The 16,885-nt window shown below is 35.3% G+C and overlaps 1 protein-coding gene across 1 annotated transcript in view; it reads right to left on the bottom strand.

Moving 5' to 3' along the window:
* Nucleotides 1-16,885, bottom strand: part of Cht7 (chitinase 7) — a 29,444-nt gene that overhangs the window by 773 nt on the left and 11,786 nt on the right. Inside the window, exons 2-15 of the mRNA XM_033330995.2 lie at nucleotides 6,602-6,683; nucleotides 4,917-5,077; nucleotides 4,280-4,517; nucleotides 3,927-4,106; nucleotides 3,661-3,784; nucleotides 3,119-3,428; nucleotides 2,096-2,525; nucleotides 1,809-2,026; nucleotides 1,544-1,698; nucleotides 1,320-1,460; nucleotides 1,010-1,157; nucleotides 606-791; nucleotides 410-532; nucleotides 91-292 (exon numbers count right to left, since the gene is read on the bottom strand). Of these exons, the coding sequence (XP_033186886.1) occupies nucleotides 91-292; nucleotides 410-532; nucleotides 606-791; nucleotides 1,010-1,157; nucleotides 1,320-1,460; nucleotides 1,544-1,698; nucleotides 1,809-2,026; nucleotides 2,096-2,525; nucleotides 3,119-3,428; nucleotides 3,661-3,784; nucleotides 3,927-4,106; nucleotides 4,280-4,517; nucleotides 4,917-5,077; nucleotides 6,602-6,683 (2,698 nt within the window). The remainder of the gene's footprint in view (nucleotides 1-90; nucleotides 293-409; nucleotides 533-605; nucleotides 792-1,009; nucleotides 1,158-1,319; nucleotides 1,461-1,543; nucleotides 1,699-1,808; nucleotides 2,027-2,095; nucleotides 2,526-3,118; nucleotides 3,429-3,660; nucleotides 3,785-3,926; nucleotides 4,107-4,279; nucleotides 4,518-4,916; nucleotides 5,078-6,601; nucleotides 6,684-16,885) is intronic.

The raw sequence follows: 16,885 nt of genomic DNA, 5'->3' as shown, positions 1-16,885 counted from the left end.
GATTTTTCGAGAATTGGTCAGTTGATCAGTTCTATGAAATTAATCGAGCTCTATAAAATTGTGACAAGATAATAAATAATAAACACTTACGATCTTTGGTGGTGTACCTCCCATTCCTCAAATGAGATTCGTAAGGCCCATCGTATTCCAATTTCACTTTATAGTCTCGCAGCTCTTTCATCATAGCTTTGATTAATGGATACTTGCCAGCTCCGCAACTTCCTCTGAAGTCATCCATATCCACCGACCAGATCATTATACCTCCAAAGCCTTCTTCTTTGAGCCATTGCATCTAATGTAATAAACACAAATTGTGAGTTAATTATATTAATCGCAATACAAATTGACGCGCGTCTCTGATATTTTCGTCGACTTTCAAAAGAAATATTGACGTTAGCGTTTCTCTTACCTTATTTATAAGGCTTCTTTCGTCATCGAATCCAACCCACTGATCTTCTCTGTACGCGAAAGGAACTTGTTGCTCACTATCCCATACTAGCGTAGTGTTCTCTTCACTGAGGAAGGTACAAATCTATACATTCATTTAGTATTTCTGTTAATGCCACGTGTTGGACAAGAGGTTAGTATACGCTGATGTGTAATACCTCGTAAGACGAGAGGAATCCGGCTTCGTTGGTGAAATTGCCAGCTATTCCACCTCCTGAGGCTGGGGCTCCGATGTCGAATTTCTCTTTGTCCACTAATGTGAAGGATCTGCCATAAGTTGGCATACCGATCATTAATTTCTCCTTTGGAGCACCTTGTTTCACCCATTCCCTTGCACTGTAATCCTATAGTTTTTTCATATACATATGAGATATTGAAAGATGTACATTTTGTGGTGCTGATCATTCACAGTGTCGAGTTATAGGATTTAATTGAGTATTTAAAATAGTATTTTCTTACAGAATTAGAATATTCGTTAAGAAAGAACATTACTTGTCAATTACATGAAAGAGTGGAACCATACTTAATAAAAATGTAGGAGAAAGTAATTTTCAATACGTACCACTGTCAACTTTTTCTGGTAACTGGTAGCACTTTCCAAAGGATACAAAGGACTATTGTGACCGACTTGTCTCTCCCACTGGCCGTGAAAATCGTACGTCATCACGTTAATGAAGTCCAGATACTTAGATATTTCTGGTACATCGTACCTGAAATTAACGAACTAGCTCAAAGGAAGAAGCTAGAAAAATAATTTAGCTGCATTTCGAAGCCATACGCTCGATAGTAGCCACACGTTGTGAGATATTGAAATTTGTTTTTGTTAAAGGTAATTAATTAATTATTAAGGAAACTCAATAACTGGAATTTACCCTGCGGCAATAGCCTCAAAACTAGCTGGTACCGCGGCTGATAAAATTAATTTTGGTTGTCCAGAACTATTTGCTTCACCCTCGAATGCCAGTCGAAGTTCCTTCAAAAGATTCACATAGGCTGCTCGGTCGTCACCACCCCTAATGTAATAAATAAAAAGAAGAATATAAAACGAAAGAACGAGGGAACATCGAAGGCGACGAAATCATTTTTCGAAATTTACCGTGGATATTCCCAATCAACGTCTAGGCCATCAAATTTGTATTCTCTGAGAAATTCGATGGCTTCATAAACGAATTGATTCATACGGAAAGTATTACTGGTCAGTTCTTTGAACGGGGTTGACCCGAAAGCCCAACCACCGATCGCCAATAATATCTGAAAAATCATTAAGACGATCGATATATACCATGGTCTGCTTGATACGTATCAAAATACGTGTCAAACGTATCAATATCGATCAATATGTATGAAAAATAGGATCCAACCTTAATGTCAGGATTCTTATTTCGCAGAGCGATCAATCTTTCATACATCTCCGTGTCCTTCTCGCTTTCTTCTGCAAGCAAGTAATTTTTCAAGGTTGCGAACGAATAGACTATATGCGTGCAGAGAGTTGGATCGATATCTTCCGGTACAAATTTTCCAGCTCCAGGTCTTCTGTGCGACCAATTTGTTAGGTAGCACATTGATTGGGCTGCCCTTTCTACGAACAATGATTAAATAATTTATAATGCGTTAACGCAAACCAAAAAATTCGAGGAGAAAAGTTTACCATTGGTAGGAGGATTAACGACGAGTTGCGTTGTCGGTTTTTGAAGTTTCTTCGCCTTGTTGATAACATCCGAGACCAATATCTTGTAAGGTTCTGGCTTTTTCAAGATGCTTTCAGATACAGTGCTGGCCACGGCGCTCCAATCGACGTCCTTGGCACTTGGACCTCTTGATATTCCGAGCAATTCCTCCCTCATCGCTCCGATTAAGGGGTACTTGACATTTCCACCGCAAACTGTGCCGTTGAAGTCATCCATATCAACCGTCCACACCATGGCACCGCCGTAACCTTTGCTCTTCAGCCAGTCCATTTTGCCTCGAATAGATTTCTCGTCGTCGAAACCCACCCACTGCTCGTTCTGCACCAAGTATGGTACTTTCATCTCGTCGTCCCAGATATAAGCTGCACCGTTTTGTAACATCTCGCAGATCTATAGAAAATAGAAAAAAAGGTGTACTTATCGTTTGTACGAAAGAAAAATTGCTCTTCTTTCTTCTTCAAATTCTCATTCAAAAAAGTTAATCAAACTTCAAAACCATTCAAACATCTCTATACTGTGACTCATTAAACACATACTTGAATACTTACTCTGGAAAATTTTTGTAAACGCGTAGATATTGTATTAAACTTTTTGAAATGTTCTGTGTAACATATTCATAAAGAGTTTCTATAAGCGTTCAAATACTTTCGCGAGCCACTGTATCTACATCTACATTTTTCCTTAAAACCATCGTTTTAACTATCCCTTTGAATCACACAACCCAGTAATCACCATTCCCACTTATTATTAGAATCAAACAGACAGCTAAATTGCTTACCCTTTAACTACCTTCAACCGGGAATAAAGCGATAATAAATTTCTAACCGCAAGAAACGGGGAAAGCATCTAATCGATCGATTATCTAAGGACCTCGCGAGTTAAAAAAGTTTGATTTAAATTTACGATCCACGCAAGTTTCAGTGAGTAAAATGGCACTTTGGGTGAAGCAAGAGTCACGTTCAGAAGCAAGAGATCGCAGGTACCTCGTAATAGGCAAGAAAGCCGGATTCCTTGGTGTATTCGCCAGCCTTGCCACCGCCACTGGCAGGTGCATGAACACGGAAATTGGAGACGTTCGAGAGAGTGAAAGATCGGCCATAGGTCGGCATGCCGATGATCAGTTTCTCTTTAGGGGCACCCAAACGGACCCACATGGAGGCCGCGTTATCCACACTAAGCTGTTTCTGCCATTCGGAATCTAACGAAGAAGCGTACAAAGGTGCGTTGTGACCCGTCTCTCGCTCCCATTTCCCGTGGAAATCGTATGCCATCAGGTTGATGAAGTCCAGGTAGCTAAGTAGATATAATGATTTTTATCAACCCATTGACAATGGAATTAGCAAAATCGTCAAAACGACGAATTTTATATTTCTTCTTTTTACAATTGAAGATAGCTCCATTTTGCAATAATTTGTGTAACAATATAAGTTTTCTTGTTTTATTTTATTATCAGATTTTATATATTTATCCTTCTATTGAATGAAGCGTAAAGCTAAGAAATTTTAATTTCGTTACGTCGATTTACCTAGCAACTGCTGGTACATCGTATCCACTTTTCACATTGTCAGGACCAACCGGTACAGCAGCTGTTAAAAGAAGTCTCGGCATTTTCTTCTCCTGAGCTTCAGCTTCGAACGCTTCTCGAAGCTCTGTAGATGTAAATAAATGAAATAGTATAATTAGATAATTTGTGTGGAGTTTTACAATGTAGAAGTAGATTTTGTAAGTGAATTATCTGTGAGCATATAGCACGCGTAATGAGAATCCAATTAGCATTAATTCTGTATTTACCTTTCAACAGAAGAACGTAGTTCTTCTTGTCGTCTCCTCCTTTCGGATATTCCCAGTCGATGTCGAGGCCATCGAAATTTCGATCACGCAGATACGAAATGGCACTGTATATGAAGGTTTGCCTTGCGTACCTCGTCGAGGACATGTCTTTGAATTTCTGAGTGCCGAACGACCATCCACCTGATTAAAATTATAAACGATGACACCTTCATAAATCTTCATATACAGAAATTTTAAAATACACTATTCAATGTTTTGATCAATTTGTTAATAAATAAATAGGTATACATTTTCTTCCTGACATATTTGAATCCATCCATCTTCGAGGAAGATATATTCCCAAAGATACTCACCAATCGCAAGTAAAATTTTCAAAGAGGGACTAGCCTTCTTTAAATTCACGATTCGTTCGTATAGTCCAGTTTTTCCATCTTTCGTTTCGTCGTTCGACTCGAAGCTGGTCAGCTTGTTCTTCTTCAACCAACCGAAGGCGAATATGATGTGCGTACACAAGTCCGGTTGTATGTCTTCGGGTAAAAATTTCCCAATTTTCGTCCGGTATTGAGACCAGTTTGTATAGTAACATACAAGCTGTACAAATTAAAACTACATTACGACTCCTTCGTTGCTTTTCGTCTCTCATTTATTTCTTTGAGAAAGTAAATAACGAGGAAATAACAAGTGGATATTTCTGATATTACGAAGATCAAAACATAAGTTTTTACGTTAAAGAATTCGTAAAGAAGAAAATTATTATAAATTAAATTTTACTGTAAATTGTATCATAAATTATACCATATTTTGTAATATTTTTTGTTCAAAGAATTCGTTTCTTGGAATACAAGTAACAAAGTTGCTGAAGCGTAAATGTAGGTTTTTTAAATTACTAATTACACGACACCGAGATAGTTAAATAGTTTCAGCGAATTGCACGAATCAGTACAGAATTCTTTATACCATTGTATATGTGACAATAATTATCATACCTACCTTGTAGTCCTCCGGTTTACCAGTCTGAATTTCATTCTTCTTGTTCTTATTATTGATACGATTTCGCGTGACCTTGAATCTGTTCACGCTTGCTGAGACTTCCTGATCGCTCGAGATCGATGGGGCGGCGGTTGCCGGTCTGCGAAATCTTTTCCTTGTACCTGTTTCACGCATTATTTTTATACTAACGCGTTGCAAATTGATTTTTCTGGTTGAAATAAAGAAATAGATAGGTAAGATATTGGCACTGCATGTTCAACTCTATTTGTTCTATTTACTTGATATTTATTCTGGAAATATTATAAAAATTATTCAAAAGAATTCATTATTGCAAAAGGCGAAGAACTTTCGAAACATCAATCACAAAGGCAATGAATAATACAATAAAGACAAAAGATAACCAACATAAAATATATACTGATCATTAATACAAAGGTACGTACTGTTAAATTTGTCTTAGTGTAAATTGCAAATTCTTGCAAATTTAGCGTAAAAAACGTATTTAACATAGATACATACGTTTATGCAAATGCTCTTAGAAGAGAAGTTACGTTTGCCCGAGAAAGTTTTTCGAAATATTAGTACCAGTTTACATAACTTTGATCATTTGAGAATATGTGGGCCATTCTTATATAATGACTCATGTTTGTAATGAAGAAACGAAAATGGAGATTAGCGCCTTTCGCTCATTCTACATAGTGCTTTGCTTCCGCAACCTTGTCTTTTGAAAAATAAAAATGGTTGTAGAAATAATTTAAACCGAATGATGAAATATACGTTACATATGCTTTTACGATGAAATAATGTAAAATTGACGATTCGTTCAAAGCGATATCACATATTTATACATTGACCAGAAAAATATTTGTCTATAGTTGAAATATATAGAATAAAAGTTTCACTTTTAGAACGTCCACTTTTAGAACGTTAAAGAATTTGAAAGAAACATTTCTTGAATGAAACTAAATATAAACTGAGAAAATTGTAGATTTTCAGGTATAGTGAGTCGAACGATTGATCGTATGTACTCGGATTTCAAACAAAATTATCTTGACAGGGAAACGAATTAACAAGAATAGGAAGACTGAAATTATTGATCGAATTATTTATCGCACTTCTCTGGTCAAGTTGAATTAAAAATGTAAAATCTGAACAGGTCCAAAACTGAAGAAAAAGTCGACACATAGCAGACTAAATTACGGCTACTTTTCGAGCACCATCCGTTAATTTATATACCGGTAACGCATTCATATCACATAATACATACGTAAGAGGTGGCTTGGCACGCGATTAATTTTTTAAGACGCTGTGTTTGCAAAAATAAACTCTGAAAGCGAGTTAATGTCACAATTATTAAATGATAATTAACTGTTTCCTACGTAAGAAACAATATTTTACCATTTATCGATCCACAGGGATTTATCAATCCAAAACTCGCTGTACTAACTAAATTAAAAGTAAAATAAGCTATCAGTAAATGTGTGAGTAATTAATAATTATTTATCTCGAACTAATTTCCTGAAAAATTTACTTTCTTCGCTTGTATCGCTCTCTTAGCAAACCGTCGTCGATATACAGTACCAATTACCCTGATATTTCGAAACGAGAGGAAACGAACTGGTATTACGTTAAGAGAGGAAAATAAGCGAAAGATTCATATCATTGGAAAGTTGGTAAGTGATTACCTTCAGCATTGTCGAGAGTTGCGAGAAGTACGATCAAGCAGACGAGCAGCAGCCAACAACAAGTCGTTCTGCTAGTCGACACCTGAAAAGAAAGTGAACGTGTTACTGATCCGTGGAACCTGTCGCTGCTATTACGCCTAAATGTTTGACCGGGAAACAAATGCGAAATATCGAAATATTTTCATGGATCTCGATCACCAGGAGCCGATTCAGTCCGCCTCGGAGAGGCCATTTTCTTCTTTGTGCTCGTTCGGGTCGATAAACTAACAAAAATGCGGTCACCGTTGAGGAAACGTTCAGATTTATACCGCGTGTTGCTCAAACCTATCAATCACCTAACTTAAACGTCGAATTTTTTCTTTTTTTAGAAAAACGTATTAGACAGGTGGAAGTTTAGCTCGTAGATGTTTAATTAGCTTCATGTAGCGAACAAGCGTTTGATCGTGGTAAGTTATTGTCGTATTATTATTCAGCAATGTGGACGACTTTCAACGAGTGGAAAATTATTCAGTGGTACATGCACGTGTACCATACGGTGGTACACGTACTTAATAGGAGGGAATTCTTAATGCAGGGAATATTATTCACTGTTATATTTAATGATGCAGAAATTGTTAAACATGCAATAAATAACACACTTTACGAAGTGATAAAAATGGTGCTGTTATTTTGAATAATGCAACTATATAATTTACATGTGATTTTAAAGAGAACTTCGTTGAGAAATACAAAGTTAAAAGTTAAAGTTTGATTAATCTCCGGAAGAATTGAAAACATAACTTTTCATTTCTTTTACGATTAAGCAGTCTCGTTCAATACGTAATACGTATACATAGTTGTTTCGCAGTATTATGCAACTTTTGTTGAATAACTTCACACTGTAAATAGAGACGAATCTTCTATCGCCATAGGATGAATAGTGAATATGTGAAACGAAATGAGAGGTATGGTGAAAATGTATTTCGTTAAAAATTACAAATATTATGAAGGGAATACGGAGAAATAGCTGGCCGTTTGATTTGTGAAATTTTTCTGGCGAATTATTCTTACATTTGGAGAAAGAAATGCGGGCTTACGATGAGATATTAGTCACGACAAACACCATTACAAAAACCAGAGAAAGTTATTTGCGGTTTCCACGATCAATTACCAAGACCTACTGAATTGAAAATTGAGAATCGTAAACTTCCCTATTTAACCGAAATGGGGTATAATAGTCTGCGTGGGAAACGAGAAGCTGTTACATTCAAGAAAGGTTTTATGGAAAGTTTCGTTTCATTATAAACAATCGTAAAATTGTAATATCGTTTATTTGTTTAAACGTTTCCTGGCGCCGTGAACAATTTCTCCTATCGAGTTTCACAAGCCATTAATAATTATGTTATCCAGACACTGAATGCTTTCTGCAATAAGAAGGCTTTATTTTAGAAATTTCATTTATATTTAGCACGAATAAAGAGCAACTAAAGAATACCGTTAATATCTTTTCAAATTAACATTATCATAATAATAATAATCAAGTACAGTATTAATAATTAATTTTATAAAATATCCTATTATAATATTCCAAATGTTAAATCTTAAATAAGATCGTCTGAGTAAATGCCAATAAAAATTTCTACAGAATTTATGCTATTTATTAAAAAGTATGTCTGACCTTTCCCATTTCTAAAAAAATCGATCTTTTCTCGTTTCTTCTTATTCTCAGAACAGGACGCCCACTTGTGAATTTATCGTATATTTTATAAATTTTCAATCCCTTACTTAATCAACGTATCGCGATAAAAGAATATTGCGACATACTACGCGCTCTGAAATCTTGTGAAAGCGTTTCCAATTGTAATACTGCATCTAAGTAGAGTTCTGCTTCACAGAGCGTTCCAGAGTTGTTTCGAGATAAGAGAGGAACTGGTAACTGATTAAAAATCCGATTACATTCTCCGGCGAAGAGAACTTTTTCACAATATTTTCACTCTATTGTCATTTGCGTGGCAATTAGCCGAGTCTTTATTAGGTTTGCAATTATTCCACGTTATACATTTTATGTTCATTATTCGCGTAGCTTAGCTAATTAGCACAATGCGCGTAGATTAAAGAACACAACTAGAAACGGATGCTTTCAAAACCACTTTGTATGTACATTTGCAGACAAGTGCTTTTGTTTCCCTCTTATTTCCACTTTATTCCCGATGCAAGGATCGTAGACTAGTTCCATTGCGTAGAAAAATTTATATCTGTTATTAAAAAACAAATAAATAGTTTTAACATCATATTCTTAACGAATAACCGAATGTCTCGACTTTGTATTTTATAGTAACGGAAATTCCTTTTTCACACGATCCATGTTACTTATGAGGATGACCTGCTACGAAAAAAATTACGGAAAACGAAGTTATCAAGAAAATGTTGCAGTCGGAAGCGGAGCAAAAGAGGCGATAGCCAAAATATTAATTACTCTAAATTACATCGAAATACATAGCGTAACTTCGGCGTGAAATTTTGTGGTATTTCATTTTATTATAAAATCCTTTTTGTAGAATATACGAAGATCTTTGCGAGTGACTCCTTAGTCGCGTACATAAAAATTTGCACAATTATCCATAGTCTAGCAACAACAAAATATTTTCTTCGTCTATGTAACATTTTTGAACAGCGCTGTAACATTAATGCGAATATGTATCTTGTTTAGGTCGTAGTAGCGAGTTAATTAGCGAAGAAAAAGAAAAGAAAAGAGAAGAAAAAGGAATCGGTTCGTCAGTGTCGCAGTTGGCTGACCAGCTAAGATCGACCATCCGTGAAAATTTCACTGGCGTTACAGATTTTCGAAAGCCAAGAGCCAACGTCGTATCGCTAACTGTCGCGAGGTAACGTTCGATCGTCGATTCTCCACGATCAGAGAAATCGATTCTCAAGATCGCCTATTAAGGGGAGAACGTAATTATTTCGTCGATTATACAGTTTGCCGATATCGGCCGCAGTACGCGCCATTCTCCCTTTTTCTTTTGTCTTCTTCGCCGCCGCTATTTTCTTCTCTTCCCTCATCGTGTTACATAAATCCTGTTATTTTACGAAATTTCGTAGCTTTATCGTGAAACATATTGAAACACAGCACACATTAAAGATTATCTTAACTCGTAGCCATTATGTCCCTACTTTTTCTTTTTTTAAGAGACTTTATGAACGCACAATATACATAAGCGATTATTATTTATTTTTAACATTTCACTATTTATCAAAGAAATATATTATCTATTACTATTCATCAACGCACATATTTTATTTGAAATTTCAATAAATTCAAGGAAAAAGTGCAATTTCTTTATTCTTTATCTTCTGCTTGCATCGACTTTTGGCATTTTTATATCTTACTCTTCTCTTCTGTATATATCTTAACCTTTCAACACCTTTCGTTTAATTAATCATTAAAAATAAATTCCATGTTTTAGTACGAACACGAATAATGTTTAAGTGATACGAACATCGCTCGTTGTACGATATTTTTCTCTTATATTTACTCACAGATCGTTAACAACATTATGTGAGTACAGTTGATATGTGACACCCCGTATATGATGGAAAAGCAAGGCACAAAACATTTCTGTACAATCTAAAGTGAAATCAGAGCGCACATGTTCAGATGCCGAATAAGTTGCCAATAAAGATTCAAAAGTAAATCCATTAAATTTTCGGTTAATCAAATTTTAACAGTAGAAACGACGCGACGCTCAGCCATAATGTAATAAGTGTGTCATATTTCTCGATACTGTTCGAACGTGACCGAGCACAAGTGAAACGACACGGAAATGAGCGAACAGCCCAGCGAATGTAATTAGCGAGGCGGGAAGGAAAGGGACGAGAGCCATAAAAAGCGATTTTTCTCTTCGATCAATTCGTTTGTCGATGCGTGAAAAATTGCGGTAGCCGCGTAAAGCCGCGTTCGTGAAGTCTCATTCTACTGTAGCCTCGCATTCTACAGTAGCGTCTCATTCTACTTACGCCTGAAGAATAAACACTCTTTATAATAGAGTTTATTGTATAGATATTTTTTATTACATGTTATATTAGATTTACATTATTATTTTCCTATAAATTTTACAAATCATTAATTATAATTTTGTGTAAAGAAGAAGATTTGAAATATCGTATTTAATATTTTCTAACAATTTCACATCAAATTTTAGTTATGTCAAAATCAAATGACAAATTCAATTAAGCTCATTTGAACCAATCGAAGTTAATAATTGACACAAAAATTACTGTAAAAATTTTAGTCGATACAAATAATTTGAAATTTCTTCATCAGGATGCCTGTTATTTACTTCGCTTCAAGTATTACTATATTTTACTATATTTTATATGTCTAGTAGTATGTTTACTCGTATTTCAGACAAACAGCCTATTGCAAAGGAGATTATTCATATATCCATCGCATATACATTCTATATAAATATTATTTATTATATATAAATTTCTTCTTTTGTTCGTTCTTATTGGTCAAGTCACTTGACTTTGAATAAGTTGAAATTTCCAACTAGCAGTTTCATATTAGTGAAATGGTTTCGAGATTCTTGAACTGGATATGGGGCACTTGCTGTCGAACGATTTGACTAATCTAAACGAGCCTTAAGGTTACTATACCTGGAAGTTAGAACCGACCAAAGCTAGTAGTCTAATGGGAAGAAAACAACGTTTTCTTGTCGGGAGAGAAAAGTAGCATAAAGTACCGTGAGAGACCGCGTTTAACTTTCTTCTTCGCCATATTCCCCATTCTCAGTCGCGTTTACCCTTTTCACCTCCTTTCTCGCTCCCGTTTCGTTTCGTTCCGTTTCATGGAAACGCCGCCAACGATTACCCGCGAAACCGCGATGCGAAAAATAGCTACGTTGTCCAGTTTAACACTGTAATCATATATCTGGATGAATTATAGGCGAAGTTTTGTTTTTCCCCTTCTTTTGTTCGTTATTTCTTTATTTTAACGAAATGACGGATGAAATTTCTAACGAAAAGAGTTATTGAAAATTGTTAAATAATTTTGCCAAGGTTTATCAGAATAATAGAATAAATACTACGTGGAAGTGATCTACGTAAACCGAAGACACGAAGAGATCTCCGCGATTTGAAAAACACTGGCGCGTCATATTATTATAAATTCTTCGATTTCGAATAATAAAAATTATTAAAAATTGAAATATCACTTTAATGCATTATAAATTCTTCGATTTCGAATAATAAAAATAATTAAAAATTGAAATATCGCTTTAATGCAACGTTTAAATTCCGTACGATCACGGGCAATTATTTTATGTAATATTTTAACTATTGTAATTTAGTGGTTCAAATTTTACAGATACAGGAATATAAAAGGATTTATTTAATTATAAAATTCAGTAGAGACACAGAAAATTGTAAGGACGCCACTTAACTTGCATGGTACCGCGTTATGAACAGACTCGATGAAATATTTCTTCCAAGATGAAGAGAGGCAACCTGTATCGTAAACGATCACTTGGATAATGGAATGTCGAGACAAGAACGTGTTCGAATAATAGGGAAATAACCGAATAACGAGATTTCAGATTACAGGCTGTGCTTCATTGAAAGTAAAGTTCTCATCTCTATTAACATTGCTTCCGTGGATTGGTCAGGGAAACTTCACATTCCTTATTTGTGTCCAGAGGACACAGCTTATTGTAATGCCATCGTCAAATTATTACACGGTAAATATAAAGCAATTTGTGAAATTGATGTGATGCTTCGATTGACGTTCGAGCGGTTCTCAACCCATAGAAACGTAAACTAAAACCATCACGTCCAGTTCTTCGCTTGGAATATAGCGTTCACCCCATCGAATCATGTTTGCGCGATATTTGTCAGGTTTTGTAATTTTTATTTATTTAATTTTCAATTAATAGATCGTCTAATATAACGTTTAATAAATAAACGATAGCACAATTTATTCTATAATTTCTTCCTTTTCCTTTCATTCCAATTTAAATATCTTCATAAGTGTTTCTTGTAATTGTGGATGTTCAAGCATATCGAACCAAAATTACGAGTCCACTTTAGTATGGCTATTTCTTCTTGTCTTGGCACATCATTCGCTTCATTAATTAACAAACTGTTGTCGTTGCTACGCTTTTGTAGCCAATATATTCCATCTGAACACGTATCTTCGTAACGAGTATCCTCATAAATGCTTGCCTTGTGCGACACATATTTAATCTAACGAATATGATCATCCAAGCAACTTCGTAGGTTTGTTCCTTTACGATCTTCGAATTAATTAAAGTTTTATGAAAGCTCGGCAACGATCATTCCTATTGGACATGGAATCGTTTAGATTGAAACCTAATAGAATGTTCGTCTGAAACGAATGAACTTAATTGCATGACATATTATCTATTAGTTTTCTTCATTTAACTGTTACGAGAGCTCAGCCACTAGTTGAATGTACCTAATCTTTTCTTTCTCTTCTCTTCTCTTCTCTTCTATTGGCTTGGCAACTAAGTGATTGCGGATTTTGTCAATACTGCCTAATGACAAAATCCGCAATCACTTAGTTGCCAACCTAATAATTACTACGCAGGCGTGCAACAGGAAGAGATAAAAATGCGATAAATAGAAGTTGATGCATTTATTTAGGAATTTAAATACGATACAAGTTTATGTTTCTATGAACGTAACTAAAGAATTCATGTACATCTTTGCAATTTATTAGGCGTGCATTGTTATTCATAAATGCACGAAGATACAGAGTCATTGTAATACTGTTAGTGTTTTCAGATAAAGTAAGGTTATTTGGCAAACTTATTCGGACAAAGTAATTTTGAATGGCTTAGGTAAAAATAGTAGCCATTTCTGGGGAATTTATTAGGTTGGCAATACCACCTAGTGACAAAATCCCTAGTGGCAATCACTTATAGAAATTAAATGGATATTTTCTTTCTGTGAGAGTTATTTATTTGTTTTATTACAAACAAGTTGACTCGTCTTTTGTATGTAAGCGAAATGCCACAATTTAGACAATTAACGTTAATTTAATAATTCTCTAAATATCTAATTCGTTTTGAAGAACGTTGTAGTTTAAAAGAAGAGAACTGTTTTAGTTTAAAAGAAGATACAGAGTCGCCGAAGAAATGCTGCTAGTCTATTGGTTTGCTAACTTTGGCAAATTGTTGATAACACATGGTGTACTCTACATTGTACTTTATTCGAATGTATCTGTGCTTAATAAAATTATTTCGTCCAATTAAAATTTATTCAGGCGAAGCATGTTTATCGCTGTATTACTATGGCATTTTTATTCAACAGACCCCTGTCATCCAATAAAAATTTATCCAGATGAAGGATAGTGTTCAGGTGAATTAATTCCATTTTTTGATTCCATTCATAGTTCGCTGATTTATCGTGGAAATTTTCGAAGACACCTCATGGCGTGCGACATTGTATAATAAGGTCGCTTATTCGTGAAAGCTTTTAACACCACGAAGGTCGATGTTCCCCGTAATTAATGCGACCGGCATACATACGGCAACTTGATCTTGCAACATGTTACAAATGAATCATCATTTCGTGTACATACGGCTCGTCCAACGATTTATATAACGATTTCTGTATCTCGTTTATCAACGTGGTAAATTAATTGTTATACTATATTAAACTGGGAAATGTTGATTTGCGAAATGCTTGTAAACGTTCGTAGAGGCAATTCGAGGTTCGAATAGTGTAAGAAAGAAAGCTGAGGGTTCAATTAGGAAGATGCAACAGCAAAAGATCGTAAATTAATCCTCCTAATTGGCTTTTTTCGAAATCAAAATTCGCGCCATTTGTGCATCACTAGCGCCACGTAGTGGCGAAAAGGTGCAACTAATTTCCATATCTGTCCTTGTCGCACAGTAGTGCGCTCCTTGTCTACGATCGATGCTGCCATCTATTGAATTTGGTTGGAACTGCGAGAAAGTAACAGGAGTATAGAACGTGCGAGGAGGTATCTCAATTTCTGTTAAACAAGGAGCGCACTACTGTATGAAAAGGACAGACATACGTGACGTCACAGACAAGGAAAGCTATATTGTGGACAAGTGTACTTATCCCTCTAATTTCAGGATTATTCGTTAATTACGCTTTTCCTTGATAAAATTCATGGACTTTCAGGATCGTACGATAAAGGTAAAATCTCTGGCAAGATTCACACATCAATTTCGACCGGAATTTTCCTTTAACTAATTAGTTATCAACAATTATCGTTGTAAGTGTCGCGGCTACCGCGGCACGGGCCTGCGATTTTTCATAAATATCAATCTTTTGCGGCATTAATTCGCTCTGTATGGAATTTTAGAAGCTTCCTTAAATCCTACGCTAAGTTCTTCGTGCATAAAAGTCGCCCCTGGGTGACGAGGGTACGCCGTAGATAATTATTAAAAACTGAATAATTAGGTACAAATTCCGGTCGAAAGCGGTGCCAAAATGTTGTCAGGGATCCCCGTCTATATTCTACGATTCCAAATGAGCGAGAATTTGTCCCAGAAACGGAGCAATTAATGAAAATTCAATGAATTAGAAAGAGACGTATGTCTGTCCTTGTCGCACACTAACACGCTCTTTGTCTAACAGAGGCTGAGTTACCTCCTCGCACGTTCTATGATCCTGTTACTTTCTCGTAGTTTAAACCGTTTTCGATAGATGGCAGGTGTGGTCGTAGACAAAGAGCGGACCACTGTGCGACAAGAATAGACATATGTCCCCCTCTAGAGCCAATCGAATACATTATATAGATTGTGGAGTCGTATGCATGAAAGATAAATACAAAGATGAGAAAGTTCATAAAATACGCATAATATATGAATATATATGCGTGGTATATGAAACATTCAAAGTACTATGCTTTCCATAATTTTTGGTAGGTAAAACAATTTTTCCCCAAGATTCTATCTTTTTAATTACATTTTTCAAAGTACGTGCTTGCATAGAAATCCATATTTATGAGCCTTGTATTTTCATATTTCTCAGAATTGCATAAAAATTCACTGAGTCTAGTAACAACATTGTCATTGGTAAATAACTCGTGAATTCTGCCGCCGGCCAATTAACAACCTTTTTCCGGTGTCTTCCTACTTTCACCGAAATTTGAATTTCGAGCACGATCGACGATTTTTACATGGGACTTTTAAAACAGGCCTGCGAATTTTATTAACCGGTACAATTAACGCTTAACCTGGAATCAGGTGAAAGCAACCAGCGAGCCTTCTATTATTCTTCGGCTCGTTGTAGATCATGCTCGACGCCTTTGGCTCGTTCAACGTTCCCAACCGAGAAGAAATTCTCTCACGTTGATTTATGTAAAATGTAGGAACAAGCATCTGTCCCATATATTTCATCTATTTGCTTCCTTTCTGTCATTTCGTTCTTTCCCCTGCTACTTTCCTATCTTTTCCTTACTGTTACCATTCCTTCCTTCAATTGACTCCATTTCCTGATTCTCAATTAATCGTAACACTAGGAACAAGTCGAATTCCTTTCTTCAAGCGTGTACCTCTCTTGCTATTTCATTTCGAAGCATGTACATTGCAACTTAAGAGTTTGCTATCGATTGCAATTAGCCTGTGGATTCTACAGAGATTTATATTTTTATGAAACTATTACCAATGCCAAATAATATTCGAGCAAAACAAATACCTATTTAAGTAGATTTAAATTTAAATGTAAAACTCACTATAAAATTGAAACCTATTTAAATAGATATTCATTTTACTTAAATATTATCTTGCTTTAATATTAGGTTGGCAACTAAGCGATTGCAGATTTTGTCATTAGGTGGTATTGCATTGGAATTTATTTAGAGGGAGGATACATTAGCTTTTATTAGGTTGGTAACTAAGTGATTGCGGATTTTGTCATTAGGTGGTATTGCAAAATCCGCAATCACGTAGTTGCCAACCTAATGCAAGCTAATGTATCCTCCATCTAAATAAATTCCAATTGGATGAAATAATTACGACGCGTGTACATTGCAACTTAAGAGTTTGCTATCGATTGTAATTAGCCTGTGGATTCGACAGAGATTTATGTTTTTATGAAATTATTACCAATGCAAAATAATATTCAAAGGAAACAAATAGCTACTTAAGTGAGCTTAAATTTAAATATAAAACTCACTATAAAATTTAAACCTATTTAAATGCATATCCATTTTATTTAAATATCATCTTGCTTCAATACAAACTAATATATCCTCCCTCTAAATAAATTCCAATGAGATGAAATAATTGTGCTTAGAATTTACTA

The sequence above is a fragment of the Bombus vancouverensis genome, chromosome 12 (genome assembly GCF_051014615.1).
Source record: "Bombus vancouverensis nearcticus chromosome 12, iyBomVanc1_principal, whole genome shotgun sequence".
Classification (NCBI taxonomy): Eukaryota; Metazoa; Arthropoda; class Insecta; order Hymenoptera; family Apidae; genus Bombus; species Bombus vancouverensis.
Note: the sequence above shows the minus strand (reverse complement) of the source record. Positions and strands in the feature narration are given on the sequence as shown.